At 37.3% G+C, this 25,669-nt stretch overlaps 3 protein-coding genes across 5 annotated transcripts in view; all 3 read left to right on the top strand.

Moving 5' to 3' along the window:
- The window catches only part of Cad89D (cadherin-89D), a 32,412-nt gene extending 19,941 nt beyond the window's left edge, over nucleotides 1-12,471 (top strand). Inside the window, exons 6-27 of one of the 3 annotated variants that reach the window (XM_066400893.1) lie at nucleotides 1,297-1,499; nucleotides 1,913-2,041; nucleotides 2,093-2,320; nucleotides 2,633-2,878; nucleotides 2,934-3,150; nucleotides 3,205-3,453; nucleotides 4,334-4,489; nucleotides 4,547-4,724; nucleotides 5,239-5,474; nucleotides 5,532-6,125; nucleotides 6,319-6,669; nucleotides 6,719-7,096; nucleotides 7,340-7,579; nucleotides 7,632-7,991; nucleotides 8,114-8,250; nucleotides 8,942-9,160; nucleotides 9,225-9,313; nucleotides 9,473-9,556; nucleotides 9,612-9,680; nucleotides 9,736-9,951; nucleotides 10,001-10,348; nucleotides 10,422-12,471. In XM_066400893.1, coding sequence (XP_066256990.1) covers nucleotides 1,297-1,499; nucleotides 1,913-2,041; nucleotides 2,093-2,320; nucleotides 2,633-2,878; nucleotides 2,934-3,150; nucleotides 3,205-3,453; nucleotides 4,334-4,489; nucleotides 4,547-4,724; nucleotides 5,239-5,474; nucleotides 5,532-6,125; nucleotides 6,319-6,669; nucleotides 6,719-7,096; nucleotides 7,340-7,579; nucleotides 7,632-7,991; nucleotides 8,114-8,250; nucleotides 8,942-9,160; nucleotides 9,225-9,313; nucleotides 9,473-9,556; nucleotides 9,612-9,680; nucleotides 9,736-9,951; nucleotides 10,001-10,348; nucleotides 10,422-10,713 — 5,219 coding nt within the window. In that variant the 3' untranslated portion in view covers nucleotides 10,714-12,471. Of the gene's footprint in view, nucleotides 1-1,296; nucleotides 1,500-1,912; nucleotides 2,042-2,092; nucleotides 2,321-2,632; nucleotides 2,879-2,933; nucleotides 3,151-3,204; nucleotides 3,454-4,333; nucleotides 4,490-4,546; nucleotides 4,725-5,238; nucleotides 6,126-6,318; nucleotides 6,670-6,718; nucleotides 7,097-7,339; nucleotides 7,580-7,631; nucleotides 7,992-8,113; nucleotides 8,251-8,941; nucleotides 9,161-9,224; nucleotides 9,314-9,472; nucleotides 9,557-9,611; nucleotides 9,681-9,735; nucleotides 9,952-10,000; nucleotides 10,349-10,421 lie in introns of all 3 variants that reach the window. The other 2 variants (XM_066400894.1, XM_066400892.1) reach the window with 2 other exon arrangements.
- A 1,637-nt stretch (nucleotides 12,472-14,108) lies between these two features.
- On the top strand, nucleotides 14,109-15,687 carry LOC136415871 (uncharacterized). Its single transcript, XM_066400730.1, has 4 exons — nucleotides 14,109-14,323; nucleotides 14,376-14,405; nucleotides 14,620-15,117; nucleotides 15,315-15,687. The coding sequence occupies exons 1-4, from the start codon at nucleotides 14,249-14,251 to the stop codon at nucleotides 15,567-15,569; spliced, it is 858 nt and encodes a 285-aa protein (XP_066256827.1). The 5' UTR covers nucleotides 14,109-14,248; the 3' UTR covers nucleotides 15,570-15,687.
- Nucleotides 15,688-20,288: 4,601 nt separating this feature from the next.
- Nucleotides 20,289-25,669, top strand: part of LOC136415971 (neuropeptide SIFamide receptor-like) — a 41,315-nt gene continuing 35,934 nt past the window's right edge. The window contains exons 1-2 of the mRNA XM_066400909.1: nucleotides 20,289-20,572; nucleotides 23,045-23,384. Coding sequence (XP_066257006.1) covers nucleotides 20,399-20,572; nucleotides 23,045-23,384 — 514 coding nt within the window. The 5' untranslated portion in view covers nucleotides 20,289-20,398. The remainder of the gene's footprint in view (nucleotides 20,573-23,044; nucleotides 23,385-25,669) is intronic.

Below are 25,669 nucleotides of genomic sequence, written 5' to 3'. Positions count from 1 at the left end.
CGCAAACGAGCCGTTTGAGTAAAAAAAAAGGCAATATGGTTTTGGTCATTACAATCATTCTTTGTTCGTGTTAGACATTGTTTTGTTGATAAATATGCGATGGCTTACAGTAATTGTTCAAAATATTGACCAATTGCTTCAATACAAAAATTGCACCGTCGTTTCATTGACTCGAGGACCCTATGGAATATTCTGGGAATAGAAATTCTAGATTTGTGCAACTAGCCGTTATTCTTGCTAAAAAATCTTTATTACGAATAACCGTTTCGTGGTTTAAGATATCTCCAAAAGGTAAAAATCCAAGGTGTTGAGATCAGGAGAACGTGCAGGCCAGGCTACAAGACTTCCTCTTCTAATCCATCAGGGCATATTGGTAAGTTCTTCCAATGAGAAAGTAACGTATTTTTTTGTTTTGTGGGCATACATTTATCGAAAGAAAAGAGTTTGTACTAATGTTCCCTACCAGTCTTTAAAGTTCGCCGGTATATTTTTAGGACGCCCCGTGTGCTAGTTTCTCCACGCTGATCTATCCAAATGCAAAGACTGTGTTTACGAAAAAGGAAGATTCTTGATCCACATCTTTGTCTCAGTCGCAGCAACTGGTCTGAGGATTCTTCTTTTGCGTCTCAATGCCAAGAACTATCCTCATTAACTACCGATATGTGCATTAGTACTATTGAGTTTTCGCTCATGTTATCGCACAATCGCTGGAGTATGGAGTGCCCTTGTCTTGACCTCTACATGGCTAGTCTTGGGTACGAATGCGTTTTGCAAAATCTCAATTTTGTAGTATCCGCTTTTAAAAAAGTCGATTTACTCGAGGGCATTTTTGGATGAGTTTCGAACTGATTTAATTTTCTGGTAAAGGTTATTAACCGCCTCCTTCCTCTCGGTCTTTGAGTCAATTTTTCATTATTAAACTAACCATCTCCTTCTGTGATAAGACCAAATGAGACGGTACTGGGGCTTCTTATCAGAAATTCGTTTTAATAATCTTGAAACTATTTATTTTAATACACGGGAAACTTCCACCTGCTGAGGATTCTTACTTCTTAAGTTGCAGCCACTCATGGAAATTAAGCCCCCCAATACTCATCATTTATACATGTTATCACCTCCAACAAAACTCAAACGCTCAACCCTGAAGCTTGATACGTACCAGTTTTTCTCTTGTTGCGTGAGGCATTAGCCGAAATTAATATTATTTACGGACCTCGACTCAGCTGGAATCCCATTGTCAACGTACCGAAATTCTGAAGAGTTTCCCACTAAGATTGATAAATTATTTTATTCCAGGGCTTACATTGTTTCGGGGAATTCGTGCTATCGATCGAGACAAACCAAATACCCCAAATTCCGACGTGCAATTTGCAATTGTAGCCGGAAATGAACGCGGAAAATTTGCTTTGGAGAGCAGTCATCAGCCAGATGTAATTCTACGTAGAACTCTGGATTTCGATGCTGGAGATAGAGACTTTGTTTTAACCATCACCGCAACGGTTCGTAATTTCCTTTGAGTTCACTAATCCGCTTATTACACAATCTTTATGAATTAAAATGTAATTATATATCATACTTTCAGTTCCTTCTCTCTTGTCATTGGGCCCATCTGAGCGTCTAATCTGCATGATTACGGTTACATAACGAAAACATAAATGATCTCTTAACATATAGTTCCTAATTAGCACTTCTGCATTAAGAAGTGAATTTGTTAATTTTTTAAATGTTGAAAAGACAAGTGAAACGATGTTACTTTCCCTTTAAGTGCGTTTTATCATCTCTGTTCTTATTTTATCTCTGACAATAATTAGAATTTCCTTGAATACGATTTAGACGAGTTGAATAACTTCTTTATATTTTTTAACTTGTATAAACAACGGGAAAGTGTTGTTAGCACATGTTTATGGTTTAGGATCGTGGGAGTCCGCCGAGGAACACCAACACAACGTTGCAAATAAAAGTCAATGACAACGACGACCTCCCTCCCAAGTTCACCAAGGGAGTTTACAGGACCAGGATTCGCGAATTTTATCCCATTACTGTAAGAATACATTAATCAGATCAAGACAGAGTGCAATTACCTTGCTCTTAGGGGGCTAAAATCCACGAGCTACTCCTCTTCCAACCCCCAATCTACGCCTTTGACCAGGACTTCGCCATAGACACCCCAATCCGATATGATATAATAGCAGGAAATGAGCGCCATCTCTTTTACTTAGACCACGTTAACGCATCTCTTTTCCTGGAAAAGGAAATCGATTTGGATTCCGAAAGGTCCCTTCCAGGCAACACTTTTGTTCTACAGATTCAAGCCTCGCAAGTAAGTTCTTGTTGAATCCAAATTGAGAAATTTACAAGATTGAAACATTTTGGATTGGGTGGTTGTAACCAGTGGTTTTAGCCTGGTTGAATAATCTAATTTAATATGTATTATCAGTACCCTAATCCAGATGAACGTTATGATTTTTGGCCATTCACGACCGCATTTTAACCACTGTTAAGGCCCAAAAATTTTTATAAAGTACAGACTTGTACTTTAGTTTCTTCCTACATCAAACTTCTTCACGTGATATCTATTAAAGCATAATTTGCGATCTGCGGTGAATGTCCAATAATTGCTCGTCTCCTCTAGGTGGATAATCCTTTGAAAACAGGCCTCGCCCGAGCTGAAATAGAAATAACCGACCTCAACGACAACTTACCTGAATTCGAAGTCGATTTCTACAACATCAGCATCGTGGAGAACTTGCCCAATGGGTTCAGCGTCTTGCAAATCGTGGCCACTGACCAAGACCAAGGGGACAATGCTGATTTTTCTTATCAGCTGGAAGACGTAACTGGGGCTTTCAGCTTGAATGCACGAACTGGCTGGTTAACTGTATGTTGCTATTGATATCAAGTTTCTAATGTTCAAACTTGCAATCGTAACTCAGGTGAGAAACCAAACCCTTCTGGACAGAGAAACTCGTTCCACCATTAACATGAAAGTGTACGCCAAAGAGAAGGTCCTTAATGTCATCAAAGATGAAGCGGATTCTTCTGTAAATGTGGAAATTACCTTGTTGGATGCCAACGATAACAATCCAACTTTCGTTCCAACAAATTTATTCGACTTCATTATAACGACTGAAGCAAAGGCTGGAGACACTGGTATAAGTCCAGCAAAGCAATTTAATAAGTTATAATGCTTTATTGCTGTTTCAGTGGGTCAAATCCACGCCATTGATCCAGACTTGGGCAAAAATGGCTTAGTTACATACTCTCTGCAAAATGCCTCCAATAATAGCCAATCTTTCGATGTGGACAGCAAAACGGGGAAAATTGTGGTCACTCAAAGAGCAATTACTCCTGGCAAACATTTGTTGTTTGTTGAAGCTGCAGACCAGCCAGTGAATCCCAGTGAAAGGAGGACCTCACTGGCTGTGATTTCCATTGATGTTAAAAACCATAAAGGTAAGCTTTTGAATTTACCAATTCACGTACATCAGCTTAATGGTGTTTAATGGAGCAGCATCTTCTGGCATGCCCTTCTGCCATCTGTTGCGGATAGGCACACTCATTGAAGATTTGCAACTGGCCTGATTACGATTTGTTGCATTCCTGAAGGAATCTACGGGATTTGAATTGATTTTACCACGTGCAAACTTGAACTTTAGAAGTCTTGTCCCAGGTGTCGCCAGCAGAGTTCGTTAGGGCCTTAGGAAGATAATCATGAACAGATATTCAATTAACATTAGAGCGTGTTTAATTATTTATCATTTGGTACCTAATAACAGATCCATATTGTCCATTAGATCTGATTCAATGGATGAACTGTCTAATGATTAAACAGGGACATACTTTCAGGGTTAGAGCCATGATCTGAGACCCAGAGCTTGATCTCGATATTGGCGCATCATCTGCTATTGCGCTCATAAATGGGACAGTCTGTATGAGGGATTTTGGTCACGATCTTACAGTTGTCTTCTCTATATAAATAATTCGCAACTCATGATTAAATAATACACAGTTCTTCAGGTCGGGTTAACATCGATCCTCCAGTTAGTTCGATTTGCCTAAAGTTAAAAAGATTTGAGATCAATTGAGCCACGAGCTACTTCTCTGGTTAAAAATTAACCAGTGTTGTGTGAGTAAAATCCCTTTGAGAATTTAATCTAAAATTTAATAACGTCGTATAAGAAATAAACAGGCTAAAGAGCTGTCCAATATAAAAAGGTAATTCTTTTATATTGTATAGCCCGACAACGCGTTTTATTTTTGAAAGGACGGTTTTTTCCTCTTTACAAAAATAGTTCTCTTCCAATTTCCCACTATAAAGACCAATCTTATTTAGGAGATAAAGATTATCCAGAGTTCATTGGAGCCCCTTACGAGTTCTGGGTCGGAGCTAATGTTGGAATGGGTACCAGCGTTGGTCAGCTACGCATCACTGAAGTACCGGACCGGGAAGCCATTTCTTTTGATTTATTGCATAGCTACCACGAAGGGGGTAACTCACCTGTAAAATCAATTCTTTTATTAGATGCTAACCAGAGATCCATTTCAGTGCCATTTGCAGTGGAAGAGAAATCGGGTGTAATTACAGTGGTGAATGAGTTAAAGAAATTCAACAGGTTAAATTATGACTTTGAAGGGGTGGCGACTAACAATGGGGATTTAACGTTGATTACTAATGTGACACTGCATGTGGTCGATCCTAAAGACGAGAAAACAGTATTAATGAGGTAAGTCCCTCGTTACTTGGTGGCCAGGTCGTTCTTGATGTTGCGGATGACCCAAATATCCGATTTAAACATGGACCCTTTTGAACTACTTAATGGAAATCTGTGCATATCGAATCCTAATTCATATTGATAAAAGGAAGGGAAAACGGAAAGAAAAAAGAATAATTTTGCAGGGAAAAATACTGAATTGGACAGACTCTGATTTTTACAACCTCCATGATAAATCTGAAATTTGCAATTATCTTAAGATGACTTAAAGTTCTATATCCAGTTTCGGGTTTCCAAATTTACTGTCTCCACACAAGGGACACGAAATGAAGGTCTCGGGAAAGTGAAATTAAGGACCCTTTATTCTAGACCTTGATAAGTAGATGGGTTTTCCCACATTAGCCAGTGTGCCCTTTTGTATTGACGTGACCTGGAATCTCCCCTTTTATGATACACACGGTGACGATTTTGCAGTAAAATACGTAGTTTCTCTAGAGAAATACCAATAAAATGCATTTTTTTCCAGGACTGGAAATAAGCCTTTGGAGTTTCACGTAAAGGAAAACCAGCCCAATGTCCTAATTGGTAAACTTGGTTTCAAGAACAACATGACTAGCAGCCTGAGATTTTCAATTGCTAACCAAAAAGATGTTACTGACATGATCGCTATCACTAGCGATGGTACTCTTCATACTCAACGTTCTCTCGATAGAGAGACTAGAGATGTTTATAGGTTGACTGTGATAGCTGAGTATAACAAAGGTACTTCCAAGCAAAACAGAGCCAAACTTCCTATACTATCCAATAATAAATTTGCAGAAAATGTGCTAGGGTCCGGAATATATCAAGTAACAATTTTTGTGGATGACGAAAACGATAATAAACCTGTTTTTGAGAGATCCAGTTATGAGGGCAAAATCAAAGAAAATGCAAAGTCTGGAGCTGAGGTGGATTTGAACTTCCCAGTTCACGTCACAGACAAAGACACAGGCCCTAACGGTCAATTCACGGTCACAATCTTTGGAATTGGCAGTGAAAATTTCAGGCTGGATAAGAACACTGGAAGAATCCAGTTTACCAGCGCAAGCTCGCCCTTGGATAGGGAGACAACCAGCATTTACAACCTGAGATTGGTTGCTAAAGACAAGGGTGGTTTATACAGTGAAGCTAAGTTGGCTATACAGATAGAAGATGAGAACGACAATGCTCCCGTTTTCAACAAAATCGAAATTTATACCGAGAAGGGGATCAAAGTTTTGGAGTACGACAGGGATGGCAATAGAGTGATGCACTTTGAGAGGGTGAAGAACAGCAATCTCACCAAGTTCATGCTAACTCAAACGTATCTAAAAGCAAAGAAGCCCAAGCAAAAAATGAGTCCAGTTGTCACGATTCCAGAGGACATTGGTGTTGGTAAGTGATCAGGGTGTTAGGCAATGGAGACTATCAATAACTTCTGGGAAGCTTGCAAGAAGGCAAAGAATGAACTTGTCTCCTTCATTTTAAGTCGCATTAGTGCAAAACTTCCCAAAGTTATGACAAGTTAAAGAAAAATACTCATTTCAACCCTCGCATAATGTAGAAAACGTATTTTAATTTTTATCAGGCAACTCTGTGTTGAAACTCACAGCCCAAGATAAAGATACAGCAGAAAATGCTGCAGTGAAGTACGAAATGGTGTCCGAAACGTACATTCCCAACGAAAAATCCTCAGAACCATATCATCTGATTCAGTACTTCATGATCCACCCCACCACAGGGGAGGTTTCAGTGGCAAGAAGTCTGCCGCCTGAATCCGAACTCAGGCTAAATATCTCTGCAATAGATAAAGGACAGTTAAAGGACTATATTTTAGTAAGGATTCTTGTTAAGGACGTCAATGACCATACTCCTGTATTCAAAAAATCTTGGTATAACTTTGATACTGAAGAGGCTGCTTATACTCGAAAAGTTTTAGGTGATTTTTTTATTTTTTAGTTAAATTATGTGTTAATTGATGGTTTTAGGAAAAATCGAAGCTATGGATGCAGATTACGGGCCAAATGCCAATATCTCTTATGCGATAAAAACCCAAAACAACTCAATTATTCCATTTTCTATTTCAACCTATACAGGACAGTTGAGTGTTAGTGGTCTGCTGGACAGGGAAACGAAGGATAAGTACTCCTTCGTGGTGGTAGCGCGAGATAATCCAATGGAAGGAAAGTCTTTGAGTAGTTCTGTTAATGTGGAGGTTAATGTTCTGGACATCAACGACAATCCTCCAGTGTTTTATGGATATGATGATATGGTGATTAACAACGGAGTGACTGCTTATTCGAACCATTATTCTCAAAATAAGGTTCCAGTATACTATGCTACTGCATCGGAGAATAGCCCAATAGGTATGAAAGGAAGTGTCCCTGTTGTAGGTTTTTGTAAAAAATTGGAATAAATTATAAAACTCGTTATAAAAACATTAATGTAAATTCTTAAAACATTTTCAAAATAGAGAGAATGAAAATCTCTTACCATTTTCCAGATCTCCATGCTGTAAATTCTCATGTGAAACTCTTACAGAATTATAATCTTATTGTTACCATCTATGTTTAACAGTAACAATAATTTCTTACTATTGTTTTCATTAGGTGCCCCAATAACCAGAGTCTTCGCCAACGACTCCGATTTCACCGGAAACGGCAATGGTCTAATTCTATTCGACATTCCCTTCCGTAAGGGCAACCCCAACCTCTTTGCAATCGACTCCAAGGAAGGCATAATCACCACCATAGGAAAATTAGACTATGAGACTGCAAAGTCGCACAATATTACCATCGTGGCCTCTGACCTTGGGTCTCCAAGCCTTAGCGCCACTGCCCTTTTAATCAGTAAGCATCTTCCTTCACCCTTCAAGAAACATTCTTCAGCTTCCCATTTTAGTAAGCGTTATTGACGTTCCTGAGGACATTATGTCAGCAGAAAGCCCAGTATTTGCCCATCGATACTATGAAATCGAGGTAGAAGAAAACGTCCCAGTCCCACTGAAAATATTAACCCTAAACGTTACTGAGCCGTACAAGTCTCAGAAGCTGCGCTACAGCTTAGTGGCCGAAAAGAACAGCGACATCAAAGACACCTTCCAGATTGATTCACAGAATGGAACTCTCTACATCATCGAGACTCCGGATAGGGAGAAAAAGGCTCTTTATGAGTTGGTGGTGCGTCTGGATCAGTATAAAATGGGAAGGGACATGACGGTTATGGTGTATCCAGTAACCAATGAACGGCTAGGTAATTTAGGTTCGTATCGATAGCTTTAATATACTCTCCTTTCATTCAGTTTTTTCTCTGGTTTAAAGCTTTCAAATAAAAAGCTGGTTATTGTAAAAGCACAACGTCGGCAATAAAATTCGAATTTCCAGGTCTGAACGAGGTAAAGGTAATTGTTAGGGTAACGGACGCAAACGATAACGCTCCCAAGTTTATGTCCACCGGAAGACCTATTGTGGCTGCCATTCCTGCTACAGCAGGCTACGGGTACGAAGTTATGAGATTACAAGTAAGTTTGGGGTTATTTTGGCTGGATCCGTAGATTCAGGAAGTTTTCATTAAAAAAATATATATATTGGCAGTTGCTTTTTCGGTCCCGAATTCAAGCAAAAGTTTAATTTTGGAGCGCATTTATTGCCGGGTTTATGCAGCGTATAATGCATAACACAGAAATTTGGCTTTATGATAATGCCTGTTATAGTTTATGTGTTGTCCGATGGCAAATTCCTGGACAAATTCGACGGTAAAAACGAGGAAAAACTCATGTTAATATAAACCTTATATTTTCTAAAGTTCCGTACGATAAAATACACCATTCCCCTCCATCGTCATCCAATTAATCCCAATCACTGCCTCCTCTTCCTTCTTTACTGCCTAACAAATGCCCATTTCGAATTACCCCCGACCTAGATAGGAAATCGAAATGAAAACGATCCTTAATAAACTATTTCATTAAAGGTAAATAAGAACTAAAGATCGCTGACCCGATTTTACGACCAATTATAATGAGAAGGGTTTGCTATTGATGGTAACCGATGAGATTAGTAAGGGCTACTGGTTTCTAACAAATCGGCTCTATAGCCGAAATCAGGCCAAACGTTTATTACAGACGAAGATAATTGCCATATTAACCAACAATGTGTTACAATCATGATGAGCTGTCACTCGCAAGAATTACAGTGGCGTTATTTGTTTTGTAGGCAACAGACCCTGATTTGGGCATAAACGGTGAAATCCGATTCCAAATCCTCAGTAGAAGTGAAGACACAAATAGGAGATTTGCCATTGACCCCATTACAGGCCAGATTCGAGCCCTTGCTAATTTCAGCAAGGATGTAGGAAAAGTTTTCGGTTTCGACGTTAAAGCTACAGACAAAGGAGGCGCTGATGATGGCCATAGCACTATAGCTAATGTTCTGGTAAAAACAGTGAAAATAATTTCACGTGACACTAACCTACTTGCTATTCTATTCTTTTCAACAGGTATATGTGCTAGACGAGCAGAAGCAGGTCGTTATGGTAATGGGAATGAAGCCAACCGAAGTGGAAAACAGCATTGGCAATATTACGACGTGAGTGCGATTGTATTCGAATTTGACTATTTTAAGAGGAATATAAAGAGGTTGTAAACCAAAGAAAATTACCTTCTTTATATTTTGTATGCTTATTGAGAAGCGCGAATTTCTTTCTATCAATTGGAATTAATTTAATTAATTAATTTGCCGTGTTAGGGCTTTCTACAACGCCACAGGACTGGACGTTCGTATCCGCAAAGTGGAGCCTCACAGTGACCGGAACTTGGTAGACAATAGCGCGTAAGAATTTTCCCACCAATAACTATTTTTCCAAAATTAAAACTCCAAATTTCAGTACGGACATGTACCTTTACGCTGTGGATCCATCCTTGAATACCGTACTGGACACAACCCAGCTGGAAAAGTTTGCACCCTCATTAACTTTTTAGCGTTTTGAGTGACTTATTCACATTTTTCAGGGTTTTATTAAGAAAGCAAATTCAAATAGAGAAACGTTTGGATGGTCCCAAAGTTCTCTCATTGTCAGGTGGTACCACAGAGAGGAATCATACGCGTACCCCTAAACTGATACTGTCTTCCATTGAAATTGGAGCCATCATTCTGGGCTGCATCATATTCATTGGAGCACTGATTACCGCCATATGTGTTGTTTGTATCAAAAGAAAAAAGAATAGGTAAATTAATGTTTACACTAATTAAACAACAAAATTAAAATCTCCATAGATTAAGGAGATATACTTCTTCTCTTCGCTATGGACTTAGTCCGTCCAAAGTTGGCCTCTACCCCTCCATCTACGGAGACCCATTGCGTTATCCAATGCCCTCAGATGTGGCTTCTACAGATATGCGAATGGACTACACATCTTCAAGGCATGATGTATCATGCCCTCGATATTCAGGTTCCAAATACGGAGGGTATAGAGAACGATCCAGAGGATCCATTGGAATCGAAAAATCCATAACTAGCCTTCATTCTAGTGGCCAAGATTCTGGGATTGCCGATGCTGCTGTAATGCATTCCTGTCAATGTGGGCGTAGCAGCAGCAGGAGTTCTGGAGGAGAGAGTAGCAAGTAAGTTTTTACAAATTTTCTTCTCTCTTATATACTCGTTCTTAATGATATGTCTGGCACCTGTCCTTTCCAGCAGCTACGAGGACTCCTTGCAGTCTTTACCCAACAGTCGAAGACTGCGGGATCCTACCCCAGCCATGCACCACCACATAGCTCTAGGACCTTCGTCTGCCCAAACTGGGCATCAAAGACTATCCAGAAATCGCTCAATAACTGAAGACATATTGGATGCAGGGGGGCTGCGCCAAATCCAAAATATAACCAGTTTACGTACCGCCCCTTCAGGAATTTTCATGAACGGACCTTCGGCTTTGAGAAGGTCCACTGAGAGGCTCATGATGGTGGGCTCCATGAACAATAATTGATGTTTTTGTTATCGAAATGTTTTTGACCTTTAAGCAATTATGGGTCATTTACATCTCTTCGCCTTATAGTTAAAGTAGAGGTGAGACTTGAAGTTGTCTATAGAAAAAAAATTCTTTTGCAGCATTGTTAAGCGGCAAATTGTTTGATAGTATTGTTTTTGTCGTGGGAAGTTTGATGTTCATTTTAGCTCAGGTTTATGGGGAGAAGGTGCAAATGATCTTGAAAGGATTTTAAACTAAGTTGATTTATTTTACGGGGGGAATTATTAAGACTAAGGCGATCATAGCAGGTATTTGTAAAGTTAATGCGAAATGTATTATAGATGTAAATAACAAATAAAATAAGTAATTTAGATTAGTTGGATAAAAAAGCAGTTACCAATTATTTTTAAGGAGAGATACATTTATTAATCATGCAGAGAATACACTGCTCCAAGGAATTAACGCACCCCCTGAAATATAACTAACATACAATCCTCACATTAGACTACAAAAAAACCAGAGCTTTCCGAGTCTTTTTTTTAAATATACACTGCTCCAAAGAATTAACACACCACCTAAAATATTGCTAAACTTTAGAATTAATTTTCTCCGAAATTATCGGTCCGATTTGAATATATTTTTTTACAGAAATGTAGCTTGTTTGCAAATCGACCTGATATTTAACATGCCATTAAAATTTATATTTTAGGCATATACATAGGGTGTATGAGTGAAATCATGTAAATTTATATTATTTAAAAACTATTTGTGGTGAGCATCAAGTGTGTCATTTATCGATAATGTTATCTAACTTGTAGCGTAGGCATTTCTGAAAAACGCATTTCTTGAATCATGTTTCCATCTCTTTTCTTAACTGAAATATTTGACTTTTAGCTTTAACGTGCTAATTTAATCAAAAACACTTCAAATATAGCAAGCTGTGGAGAAAACGCGATTCATTTGTTATTTTTTATTAGTAACGAACTGTCAAAAAGCTAACTTACTGTTACTGTATTATCGATAAATGACACACTTGATACTCACCACAGGTGGTTTTGAAATTACATAAAATTACATGATTTTACTCATACACCCTGTATATTTCTAAAATATAAATTTCAATGGCATGTTAAATATCGGATCGATTTGGAAAGAAACAAGCTACATTTCTGTAAAAGAATATTAAAATCGCACCGATAGTTTCGGAGAAAATTAATTCTAAAGTTTAGCAATATTTTAGGTGGTGCGTTAATTCTTTGGAGCAGTGTATATTTAAAAGAAAAGCTCGGAAAGCTCTGGTTTTTTTGTAGTCCAATGTGAGGATTGTAAATGGGAAATTCCTAGATTTATGGACAAATTTGGCAATCTTACCAAGAGCTTGTCTCTCTTGCAAATCTAAAAACTGGTTTGTGCAAAGCATTGCTAACGGTAAATTGTGTTAAAATTGTTAGCATTCTAAATTGGTTCTAGTATGGAATATGGATAATCATGGTAGTTTAACAATAAATGAACAAACATGTTATCAAATGATATCAAATTTGAATTTATTTAATTAATTTAATTAGAGATTAATGGAAAATGGAACAGATAACGATACGAAGGAAGGGATTTACATTTATGTATGTAAATTTGGCCTACTGTGCAATAATATTGTTAAGTAGTAGATTATTTCAATAACAATGAATTTTAGATTTGCGACATGAAGTTGTAAACTATAGAATAACTATTGAAACGAATGTAAGTACATCTAAGAACTATCGAAATGTTTGTATAGATATCAGATATTTTAAATAAATTTTCAATGATATTATGTCGCAGTGTTAGTGCAAACTACCTCTCTACTGCACCGTGGTTAACGATCTGGACTGGCCTGTTAGTGATAAAGCCGTAATTTTGTGACTTCTTACTGGTTTTGATAAATCGTCATCCGTCCATCATGCCACTTTTCAAATATCTCAAAATCTATTCGCGGCGAAGGAACAACTGATTTTCGTCTAAAAGCATATTTCAAACTTCTGTTTCTATTGATCGATTCGTAGACAGTATAACGCTTAACCAAATGGAAAGCGACTTTATAGGGTCTGTTATGCTAAAATGTATTTCCCCTTAAAATGTTATATTAACATATCAAATCATGTTTTAGCGGTCAGCATGTGCAATATACAGGAGAAGAAAAGCCAGAAGCTTTTGCTTCAAGTGTCGTTTCAACTGATTTCCAAAAATTGACGTTCATGATGGGGACACGAGGCAAAACGATTTTTTTGCGCACTTTATCATTATTATATTTCATTAGAGTAGGGAAACCTGCATTTATTGTAACAAAACTATCGAAAGATAAAATGGGATTCAAACGTTCTTATCATTAATAACAAAATTCAACCGAGCAAACACTCATTTTCTCTCGTATCTACTGGTCAAGTGGGTGATATTTGAATTAAGTTCACCTTGAACTCAATAGCAGCAATATCAATTACAATTCCTATGGATAATAATCAAACCACAAAGCTATCAGTATTTAAAGATACAATTGGTTACATATTTTTCTTGAGTCCTATGATTAATGCAAATAATGGGAAATTTCATTAGTAGGTGGAAAATTTATTCAAAAATCAATGACTAATTTTTTAAGATGGATTTTGAAAATTATACAGGGTGTTTGGAAAAGTTGGTACAAAAATTAAAAGGGTGAAAGTAAAGCAAAAAATTGAAAAAAAGTTCCTATAAACATCAGACCAACAGAGCACCATTACTAAGATATGGCTCTCTGAAGGGACCTTATGATTTGAATATGTTTCAAAATAACTTTCAATCGGATTAAGATAATGTACTAAAAACTCTAGGTAACAATTATACCATAAGGGTCTTTAGTTATCATAAGTTTAATGAAAATTGACAATCACTACAATGAAACTGTCAGCGTAAAAGATGTTTACCATGTGAAAATGTTAAAAAAATTTACTGTTCTGAGTCATACATTATTTAAAAAATGATTATTTCTGACTGAACTACGCGGAATTAAAAAAAAGCAGATAATTTTTTTTCCAAAGAAGTGCAATTCATTGAAAAATAATATTATTTGCTTAATAATTCAAAGAAATAAAAAAACGAAAAATTTCTGTTAATGGTAATTAGAAAACTACCCTTATTTATAATCGATTTTGATCATAGTTATGATAGATACAGACCCTTATGGTGTGATTATTACCTACAATCTTGATTCCATTATATTAATCAGAAAAAAAGTTATTTAAAAAAATATCCAAATGATGGGATTTTTTTAGATGGCCATATCTCAGTAAAGGTCGGACCAATGTTTACAGGGAGTTTTCTTACTATTTTTGGCTTTACATTCGCTTCCTTAAGTTTTGTACCAATTTTTCCAAACACTCTATATACGAGTTCAAGTACCCATAAGGGACGCATGAGATAACAATCTTTCAATTTAAACTTGTGCTTTGTAAGTAGACGGCCACAGTGCCACTGACTAGCGGATATCTACATACAGTTATATTGAGGTCAAGTTGGATTTTAAGTTGAATTTCATCATCTAAATATGACAAGAAAAATGTTGCAGCATTTCGATTTCAAACTCCTCAGTTTAGTTTTTTTTGCCGGCATTGCCAGTTTTGTAAGTAAAAGGAAAGAGAATTATTAGGAAATATTTTTCAATTCTTTTGTAGGTTGCTGCCAAGTCTCTTCTAAATTTCTCAGTAAGTACATAATGTCTGTATCTTTAATTTGTTTTAACACATGGAAACAAAACGTACTTCACAATCATCCAACACACCCAATAATGGTGTTTTTAAATGTAGTTTAAACTCCATCTTCGCCTAATCTGAAGATTGCGAAGTCCGGAGCTTACACTTAAAATCGACCTTAAGTTTTTAGTATACAATAGGTCATTAATTAATTTAAATTTTTTAGGTGCGATATGTCGACAGCAATTTACCCTACAATAATCAAGGTTACATTTATGAGGCGATTGGTATGCTCCAATTGACCCTCGACGAAACGGACAACGTGGAAGTCGCCTTGCCGAAATTTCTGTTTAAATTTCAGAACACTCATAACTTTGAAATATGGGAACTTGCCGGCGGGTGTGACATACTAATGCTTTCAAGTGAAACCAAATATATTAAAATGAACGAAATCACTACTAATGTTGAAGTAAATCTGTTTGCGGTCGATAGGTTGTCAACTACTACTGAACCACCTACCGATCCAACTGAAACTTTTTTCGCAGAAGATGAATCTTCAACATCTAAACTTTCTTCTTTTTATAGTGGTGATTCTAATGTTGTTTCTAATATTAATGAAACGGATTTTCCTAGTACTTCTACTCCATACTACTCTACGGCTAGTTCTACTTTATACCCCACTACGTCTAGTTATACCACAACGCCATCTTCAATTCCCTTCTCGGTAAGCAGATCGTTTCATTAAAATGAAATAAGCAAAGTTTTCGTTCATGTCCTCACTATAAAATTCTTTTTGCCTGTTTTGTGTAAGCCTTGAAATTGGAGCACCAAAGTCACTTCACGATTCTCTTAAAAAATCCCAATAGCTACAAGGCCTTTTTATACTTCTTACCAGAAAAAGCCAATATCTTTTATTTCTAGGTAACAATAATAAGCAGTAGCGTCCCCAGTTCCACATACCTTTACAATGCAGTTGGCATCCTGCAGTACTACCTCGGACAACAAAACGACATAACTCGAGCGCTTCCCCTGTTTTTGGAAGCTTACCAGAAGGAAGAACCAAACTACACTTGGAAGATATCTAGTGAATGTGATATCTTGATTTTGTCTAACGATGGGGTTTACATTAAGCTTTTGGAGGAATACACCAATACCGAAATAAAACTATTCGGATAGACTCTTAAGCATTTACATAAACGTAAACAGTATTCTCTGGTTACAGTTTAGTACCAGTTTGTTCGTCTAAAGGGTAGTCTTTAAACAGAACCAATTATTATTATAGATATAAACAAAAGGAAGGAGGTAATTTTAATTCATTAATTGCAACATGTTATGCAGTAGTCTACCTTTAAGATGATTCAAAAATCATGCTTGAAGCTGGATTTAAAATTTTGAAATATACCTCCATATTCCACAGTTTCCGTAAAAATGGCTCTAATTTGTTGAGTGGCTCTTTCCTATAAAATGTATCTTGGGAACTTTTGATTAAGCAGTATGGTCTTAAAATTCTTAAAACGTCTCAAAATTTTCTTATAAATGAATTTTTCAATTTATTTTTTTAAATTTTTTTTTATTTATTTTTTATGTTTTATTAAAAATCATTTGATAGCGCTAGACACAATACTTCACTGCCTGGTCACACGTCAGCCGTTGACCTTTTCTGCATCGAAACGCAAATTTTTACTTAAACTCACTTTCAGCTTTATGCAAATTTGTTGCTCGGTCATCGCGCGACTTCGGAGGCCCGAACGTACGCCCCACGACATTCCCGGTATTGTCAAACCAAATCGAATTTTAAAACTGCGATTTTTACTTGTTTGCAGCCGGGCACAATCTCGCACGAACCGTCATTACGTTTCTGTGAAATCAACCTTCAACTCCATATAAACTTTTCCAAATGTATTTCTTCATTTTCATTCGAAATTTGATAGTTTCCACAAGCAAAACATAAGAAAATTCCCAGACGCCATTGGTACTGACAGCTGGAGCGTTATTGTTTTTTTCCAAAGCCTGCTTGGCAGAAAACGTGACCTCGTGTGACGGGTTTTTGTAAAGTCACGTGACGATCTGTTTGACCTGTTCCGAAGACAATGACAAACCTGTCACGGAAATGTCAACAAGTGTGATCGTCCGAATCTTTAGTAAAGGGTGAATGCTATTTTCAGTTAGTTTTAACCGAGAATAGCGTTCAATTGCGGCATATTAAAGGTCATTTTAGGGCTTCAACCCTGATTGATAGCGAAACATTTTCATACACGAGGAATGAACAGCGATATAACTCTACGTGCATTGCCGAGTTGACTTAGCTATCATGTAACAAATAAATTACATAGAAATACTGGTAAGCTTACGTGTTACAGGTCTGATTGCCTTATTCCTAGCTTTATTTCTAAACCCAAAAACAACCATTTTGTGAATTTATTTTCTTCCTATATTCCACAAAACGACTCTCATTCTATATATTAACACTAAATCACATAGATTAACTAACCCGGAAGCCCTCTCGAGTTATAAGAGATGCCGTCAAATTACGCAATAAAAAGGAGCAGGAGGCCCTCGAAAGGGATGGGTTTTAGGACGAATTTTATGGATGGATTTAAGGTACGTACTCGTGTATGAGAAAAGTTTAAAGGCCTTGAACTTGCACTTGTTATCGGTATTGCGACAAAACTGGAGCCACGAAGTCGATAGTTTACGATGCTCCATGGACGATCCGTCTGTAATAAAAGTTTTAGCTTATATGACTGGATTTTTCAAATTTAAAAAGCTTTTAGTTCTGAGTTGGGACTGTTTGGAGTGCTTTTATATGCACGAATGAGGGACGAAGTTTGGATTATAGGCAACGATCGAAAATGGATTTTTAAAGGACCGAAAACAATTGCGAATGCCCCAATGAAAATCGATGAAATGTAGGTAGTACCTGCCTGCAGTTGCAGAAACCGAGAACGACTAGGATTGGGAGGGGCAACAGTACCCAAGGTTTCCGAGGAACCTGGAATAACCCGACTAATTGCACCGTCTGTTAGACCTGTATTAGTGCTATCTTATCAAGGAACTCAGATGGAGCAGTTTGTTGATCGGCTGCCATCTCGAGTGAAGCAAATACATGAAGTGAATAATGTGAGTGTAAGCACATGAATTGCTTGCTCACATATATTTACAAATTATCATTGGCATCCGCCCTGTGGTGGAATGTCCCTTCCAAATCTGAAGGCTTTTGAAAAACCAAGAAGTGCATAGTGACGGGGATGAAATCTACCTACTAAAATGAGGTTTTTTAAAAGACTTGCGTCTGAAGATCGTCTACAAAGCGCTCCTTTGCGTCGGACGCATAAAAATAAAACGCGAGAAGCACCCATTCTCGGTAAGATTTTCATGACCTTTCCCAATCGGAAATGCGGTAGGTCCGGAAAGCCAGGTGGACGTGCATGGCTGTCGCATCTCCCATCACTAATAATTTAAATATAGGGCAAATATCGACTGGTGTCTGCCTCGTTAAAGATTTATCCGCTCGCTTTAGCTGCTGGCTGAGGGTAAATCGATGTTGCATAAAATAACCGAAAACGAGACGATCCTGAGCCGATTTATTTCTGAACTTTGTCATTTCATCCCTGCAAATCGGGTGATAGAGAGCATTTTTGTAGGAGTAAAATGGAGCGTCTGAAAAAAATTCTGCCGTTCTCAAATTTTATTGGGGGAACTCGTTTGTGAAAGTCGAGCTTTTAATGTGAGGCAAAGAAAGAGCTTTCCAGATTTATCCATTATTTATGGGCGCGTTCCTCTCGTGCCAATAGATCATACGCAGCATTTTAAGTGACGTCTTGATTTATTCGGAGACATGATCTTTACATATTTTAATGCATCAAAATAGTTTTCGTTCTCTTTGTTTAATCCGGCTCGTAGGACCAAAAATGTTGATCCGGCTCGTAGGACCAAAAATGTTGATCCGGCTCGAAGGACCAAACTGTTTATTCGTGGATCGTGGTACCAAGATGTTGATTAGACATGGCCTAATTCTTGATACGTCTAGTAAGCAATGGACTGGATGCTTGCGAAGGACCACCCTGAGTTCGCGGTCTCAGAGACACCGTGTTCGTGCAAATGAAAACAAAACCCTTTTCTAACGGTAACAAAGGTTTATTATTCACTAACAACTTCGAGTAATGTAGCAAAGAAATAACAACTTTTCGTGACAAGTTAATTAGTGTAGTAATTAACCGTGTATAGGAACCGTGTGTAAAGTAATCGCGTACGAGTAACGTGCAAAGTACGGAGTTAAGGGTCGACGGAGACGCACAAGAAGAGAGCGATTTTTCTTCTTGCAAAATCTTAAATACTAAAGTTAATGGTAACTGTACATAGGCGTACCAGAAACTAAGAGGTCATCATCGGCGCTTCTTCTAGATTTGTCCTTGTGACTTGCCTAACTTTAACAATATAATTGGGTTTTATTGGAGGGCGTTTATGACCAGCATCGAGAACGTGTCTAAATTCTAGTACGCACAAAAGGTCGGCGAGGAGTTTTATTACACAGTTAGTCTAAGATCAAACAAAATGCGAATCAACATCTGGTCATACGGACAAAGTGGCAATAGAAACGAGTAATGTCCATAGGCGTAGCACACGGGTTCCTTACATACTAGTCACAGATTTAATACTAGGCTTATGAAGAATACAACTTATCGAACTAATAGATTAACATTAAACTAATTAATTATCGGATATTTTATCCTCTACACAAGCCCTAACACTCTTGAAGATCCAGAGCCTCTCCAGCTAATTAATGAATTAGCACCGTACTTGCATAGAACAATATAATAAGTTCTGCCATTTTTAGGCTTTCTTCCCCCTACAATTTCCTCTTGTATTATATTCTCTAAGTGCGCCTCTTCACTGGTTCATATAGCAAAAAGACTTCATATGCCACATCCTGGTATCCACCATGTTTTAAACTAAATTAGTCTCTTTAGTGCAGTGAAATTTTAAGCTAAATTGCATCGACTACAAAAAGCATTAATAAAACTGAACAGCTTAATGACTATGCCGAAGCAAATTTAAAATTCTGGATAAAGCCCATTAGCTTAAGGCATTATTTGAGCTACATCCACGATCAGTGTACAGTAGAGTGATTCAATGTACCTTACATGGAAAATAGGATTTAAAAAACTTGAAAGAACCTAAGCACAATTTAGGTGTTCAACTTGGTTCAAGATTTTGAATCTTTTGAGGGGATTTTTTAAAGTTTTCTGAAGGTTTTCTTACATTCCTGGAGGTTTATTCGAACGTTAAGAGCCTCGGAGAGAATAAAAAATTCTTAAATATCTGTTTTCTAGACACTTTTGGAGAGCTTTTGTATAAACACGTAAATTTTCAGATGCCTTGAGGGATCTGATGGGTTTGCAACGGCATTTTAGACAAAACAGGACAAAATTTCTTTTTTTTAACTCTCTGATTTTTGGAACTTCCTATGGTCACATTTAAAATTTTGAATTTACTCAAAGCCATCTCAAACCTTCTGAAGGCCCTTTTGAGGAGGCCCCGGAAGGGCCTAAAATTTTTGGTCTTTTCCTGAAGATTTTTCGAAAATAGTGGCAATTACCTTACTCCGGTGTAATTTCGAACTTTTTAGATGCAAAAACGAAACGAAAACAGGAAGAACTATTTCATCACTTTGGCAAATCAATAAAAAAATACATCGATCACTAAATATCGCAACTGATTATTATCTACCCCTCAGAATACAACCACATCCTCCGTGCCTCGGGGTCGGAAAAACCGTTTCGTCTTCGCTAAGTGAAAACAGGAAAAAAATATTTGGCGCAGCCGCCAATCCAGACGCCACTGCAGCCTGGCATAGGGCCTTTTGGAAAGCATCACTTCCACCACGTCCGTGGAATGGTTCGCAATCGTTCCAGAGCCCATTTCGCGCGCAACCACGCGGTCTGGCCATGTGAGACTCTCCAGAAACTTTAACTAACTCGGGAAAACTCAAGTTTTGGTGTTAAATGGATGGGCTTGATGGCGGACCGTCGCTCAAGTCTAATTCGGTTCTTGACCTCAATGAATTCAAACTGAGAGATTATTTTAACCGAGTTACGGAGAGTTATCAGGAGTTTGTCGAGGGAATCGACAATATGCTTTCGTCGGAGTATTATGCTGGATTTATGGATGTTGTCCAGGTCAGGATTAGTTGCTTAGTACCAGCGGGATTTGGGGGTGAATTATTGTTTTGCAGCAGTGTAGATTAGTGGCTTGCAGCAGAGCAGCATATCATTTTTCTCTCAAATAATGTTTTTTATGATTGTGTAGATTGAATGCTTCCGGTGACATCTTGTCTTACGCAGAGGGGCTGAAAGTCCCTCATTAATTGTTTAAAATTGTAGTTTGTTTTTAGCCCCTCCTTTTGCTAGCTGCGTTCTGTAAAACAAAATAATAATTAGAGTTTCTATTGTAATTTCAATTTGTTACTAATTACAAATTCAAATTTGTTAATAACTGACTGGGGAGAAGGGGGAAATGGGTTTAGAACCTTATAAAAAATATCATTTTGTTTGACATAAAGGGCAGCTAGCAGAAAAAAGCAAATGATGAAATTGGAAAACCGAAACGTTATATAGGAAATGGTTTACGTTATACAACAGGAAAGTAGAACGTAGATTTCAGGGGCTTATACGAGCCCTGGTAGCTTGGACAGTCCTGGTTAAACACATTTTCGGCCGCATGACATACAATCCTTTTTTACGATTCGCTTTGGCTCATAATTTGTTGGTTTTTTAATACTTCAAGCATTTAAAAAAAAATCCTTTTATGCGGGATTTAATCCTTCCAGGTATATATCTCTATTGATGACAAATAAACATCTTCAATCAAAGACAATTATAAGCACTAATTGGGACAACCTAATAAATACCATTCCAACTCTTTCAAACCCAAACGAAAATGTTTTTACGTCAGGATTAGCCTGGAAATGCTGAAAACGAATTTAAAAGGAAATTTGCCCTAATTGGAAATCAGTTTTGGACTTTATTGGTGTATGCTAACACTTGCCCCTTTTCTCCTACCCTTATCCGTTAGTATTCAATTTTCAGGAGCATAAATATCGACCGATTCGTTTTTAACATCTACTAACGTGTAATTTTAATGGGAAAGTAATGGCTTTTGCCTAGGTCAATTTTAACTGTATTCTAACCAATTTTAATAAATTTTAAAGATATTTCGGTCGAGAATGTCTGAATCTATAATATGGTGCATTTGAGCAAAAAAGTATTGTAGGCTGATATACATAGTGTTGCTTGTATATATGACAAAATTTTAAGGGAATATTCCTTAGCTAAAATGAAAAAAATGTTTCTATAAACGGGTCTGGAGTCGCTTCATTTTTGAAATACAGAGTGTGCAACTACAGAAGGAAAAATTGGTTAAATTATTATATTCAACTAGGACACATCTAATCTTTTTTTAAGTGACTGCCGAACTTCTTCGCAAGCACGATTGTTTTTCCGACACCCTTGATTTCGAAAATTAAGCAATTCTGGATACAAAAAGTTGTTTAGGAAATACCCTATATAAAGTGAGGCTAAATATGAGGCCCTATTTACAATCTATGCCAAGGAGATGGTATAAGACGTCAATAGGAATTGGAGGAATATAGAAATTCCTCCTTCGGTTTCAATAAGTTAATGCACTCTTATGGAGGGAAATTTATTAGCAGGCTTAAAAATCAGATTAATAACTTTAGCAGAGATTTTTTAATATTAAGTTCAATTATTAGATGTGTCACAGAAAGCGAAGAGTTTGATTTGGATTCATTTATCAATAAAGTACGTATAAATTGAAAGTTTTCAGTAAAAAATGAATTCCGAGTGGAAGGTTTTCCAATCTGTTGAATAATTCAGGTAATCTCCAGTTCATTTTCCCAAAATGGGGACGTTTATAGAGAAGCCTAAAGTATTAGGATTTTATCTTTCAATTCTGCTCGAGTAAACCTTTGGATTCCTATTTCATTTTGTACGTATTCCGTTATCGATTTTCAGTTAAATCATATTACAAAAATTTGTGTCACGCAGATAATTTTTTCCCGATTTAAACCGAGATGATTTTTAAGTTGAAAATGAATTTGGGATTTATAGTCTTGTCTGACAGTCAGCTATCATCAATCTTTCGTTTTAAATAAGATCCATCTTTTTGTTGTTCGGGAAGTTTTTAAAGGGATATTTTCTAAAACGGTCGTTGTAAACTACTGATCAAATAATTAACGATGATTAATAGTGTGTTGATTGCAAAACTCTAGTCTTTCTCGGCTTGAACAAGAAGTAGAAAGTTTTCAATTAAAGAGTTAGTTCGAAAGTTCTATCAGGCCTTATAGGCAATGCGAAGAAAACTCGTTTTCAGAGTGATAGGGAATTGTTAAATCCAACGGAGTAAGATTCTTTTTATCAAACCGTTCAGATATTAAGTTAGTCAGTTTTAATGAGAGTGTAAATATGAATATGATGAAATCGCAACTTCGCCAATGTAACCATCTTATCCAGTTTATAACGAGCGATGAAGGAAATTCGTTCCGCAATTAATTTTAGGTTCAGAATAGACACATCCGATGTAGTGTTAGAGAAATACTCCTAACACTCAAATTGCTGTTTTTTACATTCCAGGTCCATACCGAAACCAGTGACATCCATAAAACCGCCCTCTTCGAGATCAAACCTCAGGGCCCCACAGTCGTGATGAACGCTTCACTTAACGCCACAGAATCAGCTTTCATCCCTGAACTCTTTTACCGTCATTCCGCAGCCATGACAGCCGTTTACTGCATTGCTTACCTACTAGTATTTGCAGTCGGTCTTGTGGGCAACTTCTTCGTCATAGCGGTCGTGTTCCGGTCACCGCGGATGCGAACCGTCACCAACTTCTTCATTGTGAATTTGGCAGTCGCTGACATTTTAGTCATCGTTTTCTGCCTTCCCGCCACTTTGATGTCTAACATTTTTGTCCGTAAGTATTTTAGTCTTAGAAACACGCGGAACGCATTAATATTTAGACCGATGAGGGGCAGGAGTGTTTTAACTTATACATATTGAGCAAGGCTAGTTTAGCCGCACAGCCTCTAAATTCTACAACAACGCGTCGTTTTTCAAAACTTCCAGACCTCAACATTCATAATGCATGAATACAAATACCAGATGCATTTGCAGCTGTTGTTGGAGTTATTATATTCCTTCTCATATAGCGGAATGCTGAGGAATTGCATAAGCGTGCTTGAAATTTAAATGAAAAATGTTGGATTTTTATTAATCAACGAAGCTACTCTTTGACTATCTTATCACAACATCCATGAGAGCTGTTTATGAATCTTTAAGTGAATATTTCTTTCCGATTTTCTTTCGGAGCTCCGTTCAGAGTTTTCGAGGTATATACACGTAGCTCTAATGCATGCAAAGCACGCTCGCGTGTTTTTTGCGCCCCATAAGTTCTTGGTTAGTGTTAAAATAAAAATTTCCCCATCTATGCATAGATAATGATATAAAAGGAGCTTAAGGACATCAAGGGTTTTTTGGTTTTATCATCAATACCTGAAAATTTGGAATTATTGAGAACTTCAGCTCTTTACCTTTCAGCAAATTAGGGGATAATTAAAAATAACCTGTATATAATCGGATAAAGATAATCAAAGGCTGAGGTTCAATTTCCAACCACTTTAAACACTTTCGTTTTTCTGCTTCTTCCCCGCTGCCCCACTGCAACTGACATTTACATGTCATTATAAGGAAGTCATATCAAAATTTCTGGCAATCACTGCAAAATTCCCGTCTCTGTCCTGCCACTAAAATGCCGAGTAGCCCTGAAGTAGGTGAGTTCCTGCACCACTGCGCTTGTGAAGATATCACGGATGTCACGAATGCTACGAAAAACATGCAGAAAAGTTTCCTCTACGTTGAAGGCACCAAGCGAGATAAAACTCTGTCCGAAGACGACACAGTTCTTACTGAAACTGTGTGGTACCATATGAAGCCCCCAAAGCTCTTCGTCACGGACCCTAGTCCTACCGTAACAGCCAGACAAGTGCAGATTAAAAGAATCCAACTGCAAGGCAAGAGGAAGTTAGCCGGCGAAGAAGAGGGGATTAGAATAAAGGAGAAGGCCAAAGTTAGTATTACCAAGAAGAAATCCGCAATTCGATACCTATCCAACACTACGGTCAGTCATCCCTTTCCATAAAACTCTCCTTAGACAATATTCTCTATGACTTAATAGAAAGCGCTAGCCCTTCTATACCAAGAAATCCTTCAAGCTCATAAGCCCTAAATAAATTGTACGGATCTGCTAATTATCTACAGAAGAAACTGAGTGTAAATCTTCCCGGTTCAATACTCCCTTTAGTATTGAGTTTTACGGAGTTCATTTGAAGCCAATAAACTCGAAAAGTTATGTACCTCAGATACAGTTTTTCTAGCGGCAATTACGTCCTCCGCCTTCTTATAGTCCAGACAATGACTTTAGAAACATAAAATTTTAGTTATCCATTTCAATGTTAATCATGTAAAAGCAGAAGCAGGAGAAGTTAATAACTGAAAATTGGTTCATAACTTTCACTGGATCAAAATACGCTTTCGTGGCAAAAGCTCACTTGACTGGAAAAAGTATCATCTAAAATATCGTAAAAATACGACATTTATTGGAGATCAACCCGACCAATGCAATATAGTGTCTATGTGGTCTGAATCGTAAATTTGAGCTTCTCTCAAGGAGATTATGGTGCTCAAAAACTTGTTTTAGTTCAGAGAAAATAATGCATTGGTCATCCCATCAAATAAGAATATAATAATTGTGTCGAATATTTGAGGGGAGCTCCACATACGATAGATTGGACGAGGCTCTATTACCTATCGCCGTTTTTCTCCAAACGAATTTTCCCAATCTGAAAAAGAAGTCACTGCTTCACGAAAGCGTGTGAAACTTTTTTCGTGTTGAGCAGTATATCTGGTGATTTTTGGGCAAAATTTAAGGAGATGAGGTGCAAAAAAAACTGAGTATTCACCACTTAAAGCCAAGTCTACGTTCGCAATTTTTTGAACCTCTTAAAAGAGGTATCCAGAAGGAGTAGGACTATAGGAAACATTTAATGATTTGAATGTGTGGGAAGTGAGACAAAATGAGGAAATTTTGGGAAAATTGTTCCATTAGAAAAACGTGGAATAAAGTTAAAAAATTCTAAATAAATTCAATCCTCAAGATTTTATCACGCAAAATGATCTATTGGAAAAATTAAAGTTTGAACA

The sequence above is a fragment of the Euwallacea similis genome, chromosome 21 (genome assembly GCF_039881205.1).
Source record: "Euwallacea similis isolate ESF13 chromosome 21, ESF131.1, whole genome shotgun sequence".
NCBI lineage: Eukaryota > Metazoa > Arthropoda > Insecta > Coleoptera > Curculionidae > Euwallacea > Euwallacea similis.
Note: the sequence above shows the minus strand (reverse complement) of the source record. Positions and strands in the feature narration are given on the sequence as shown.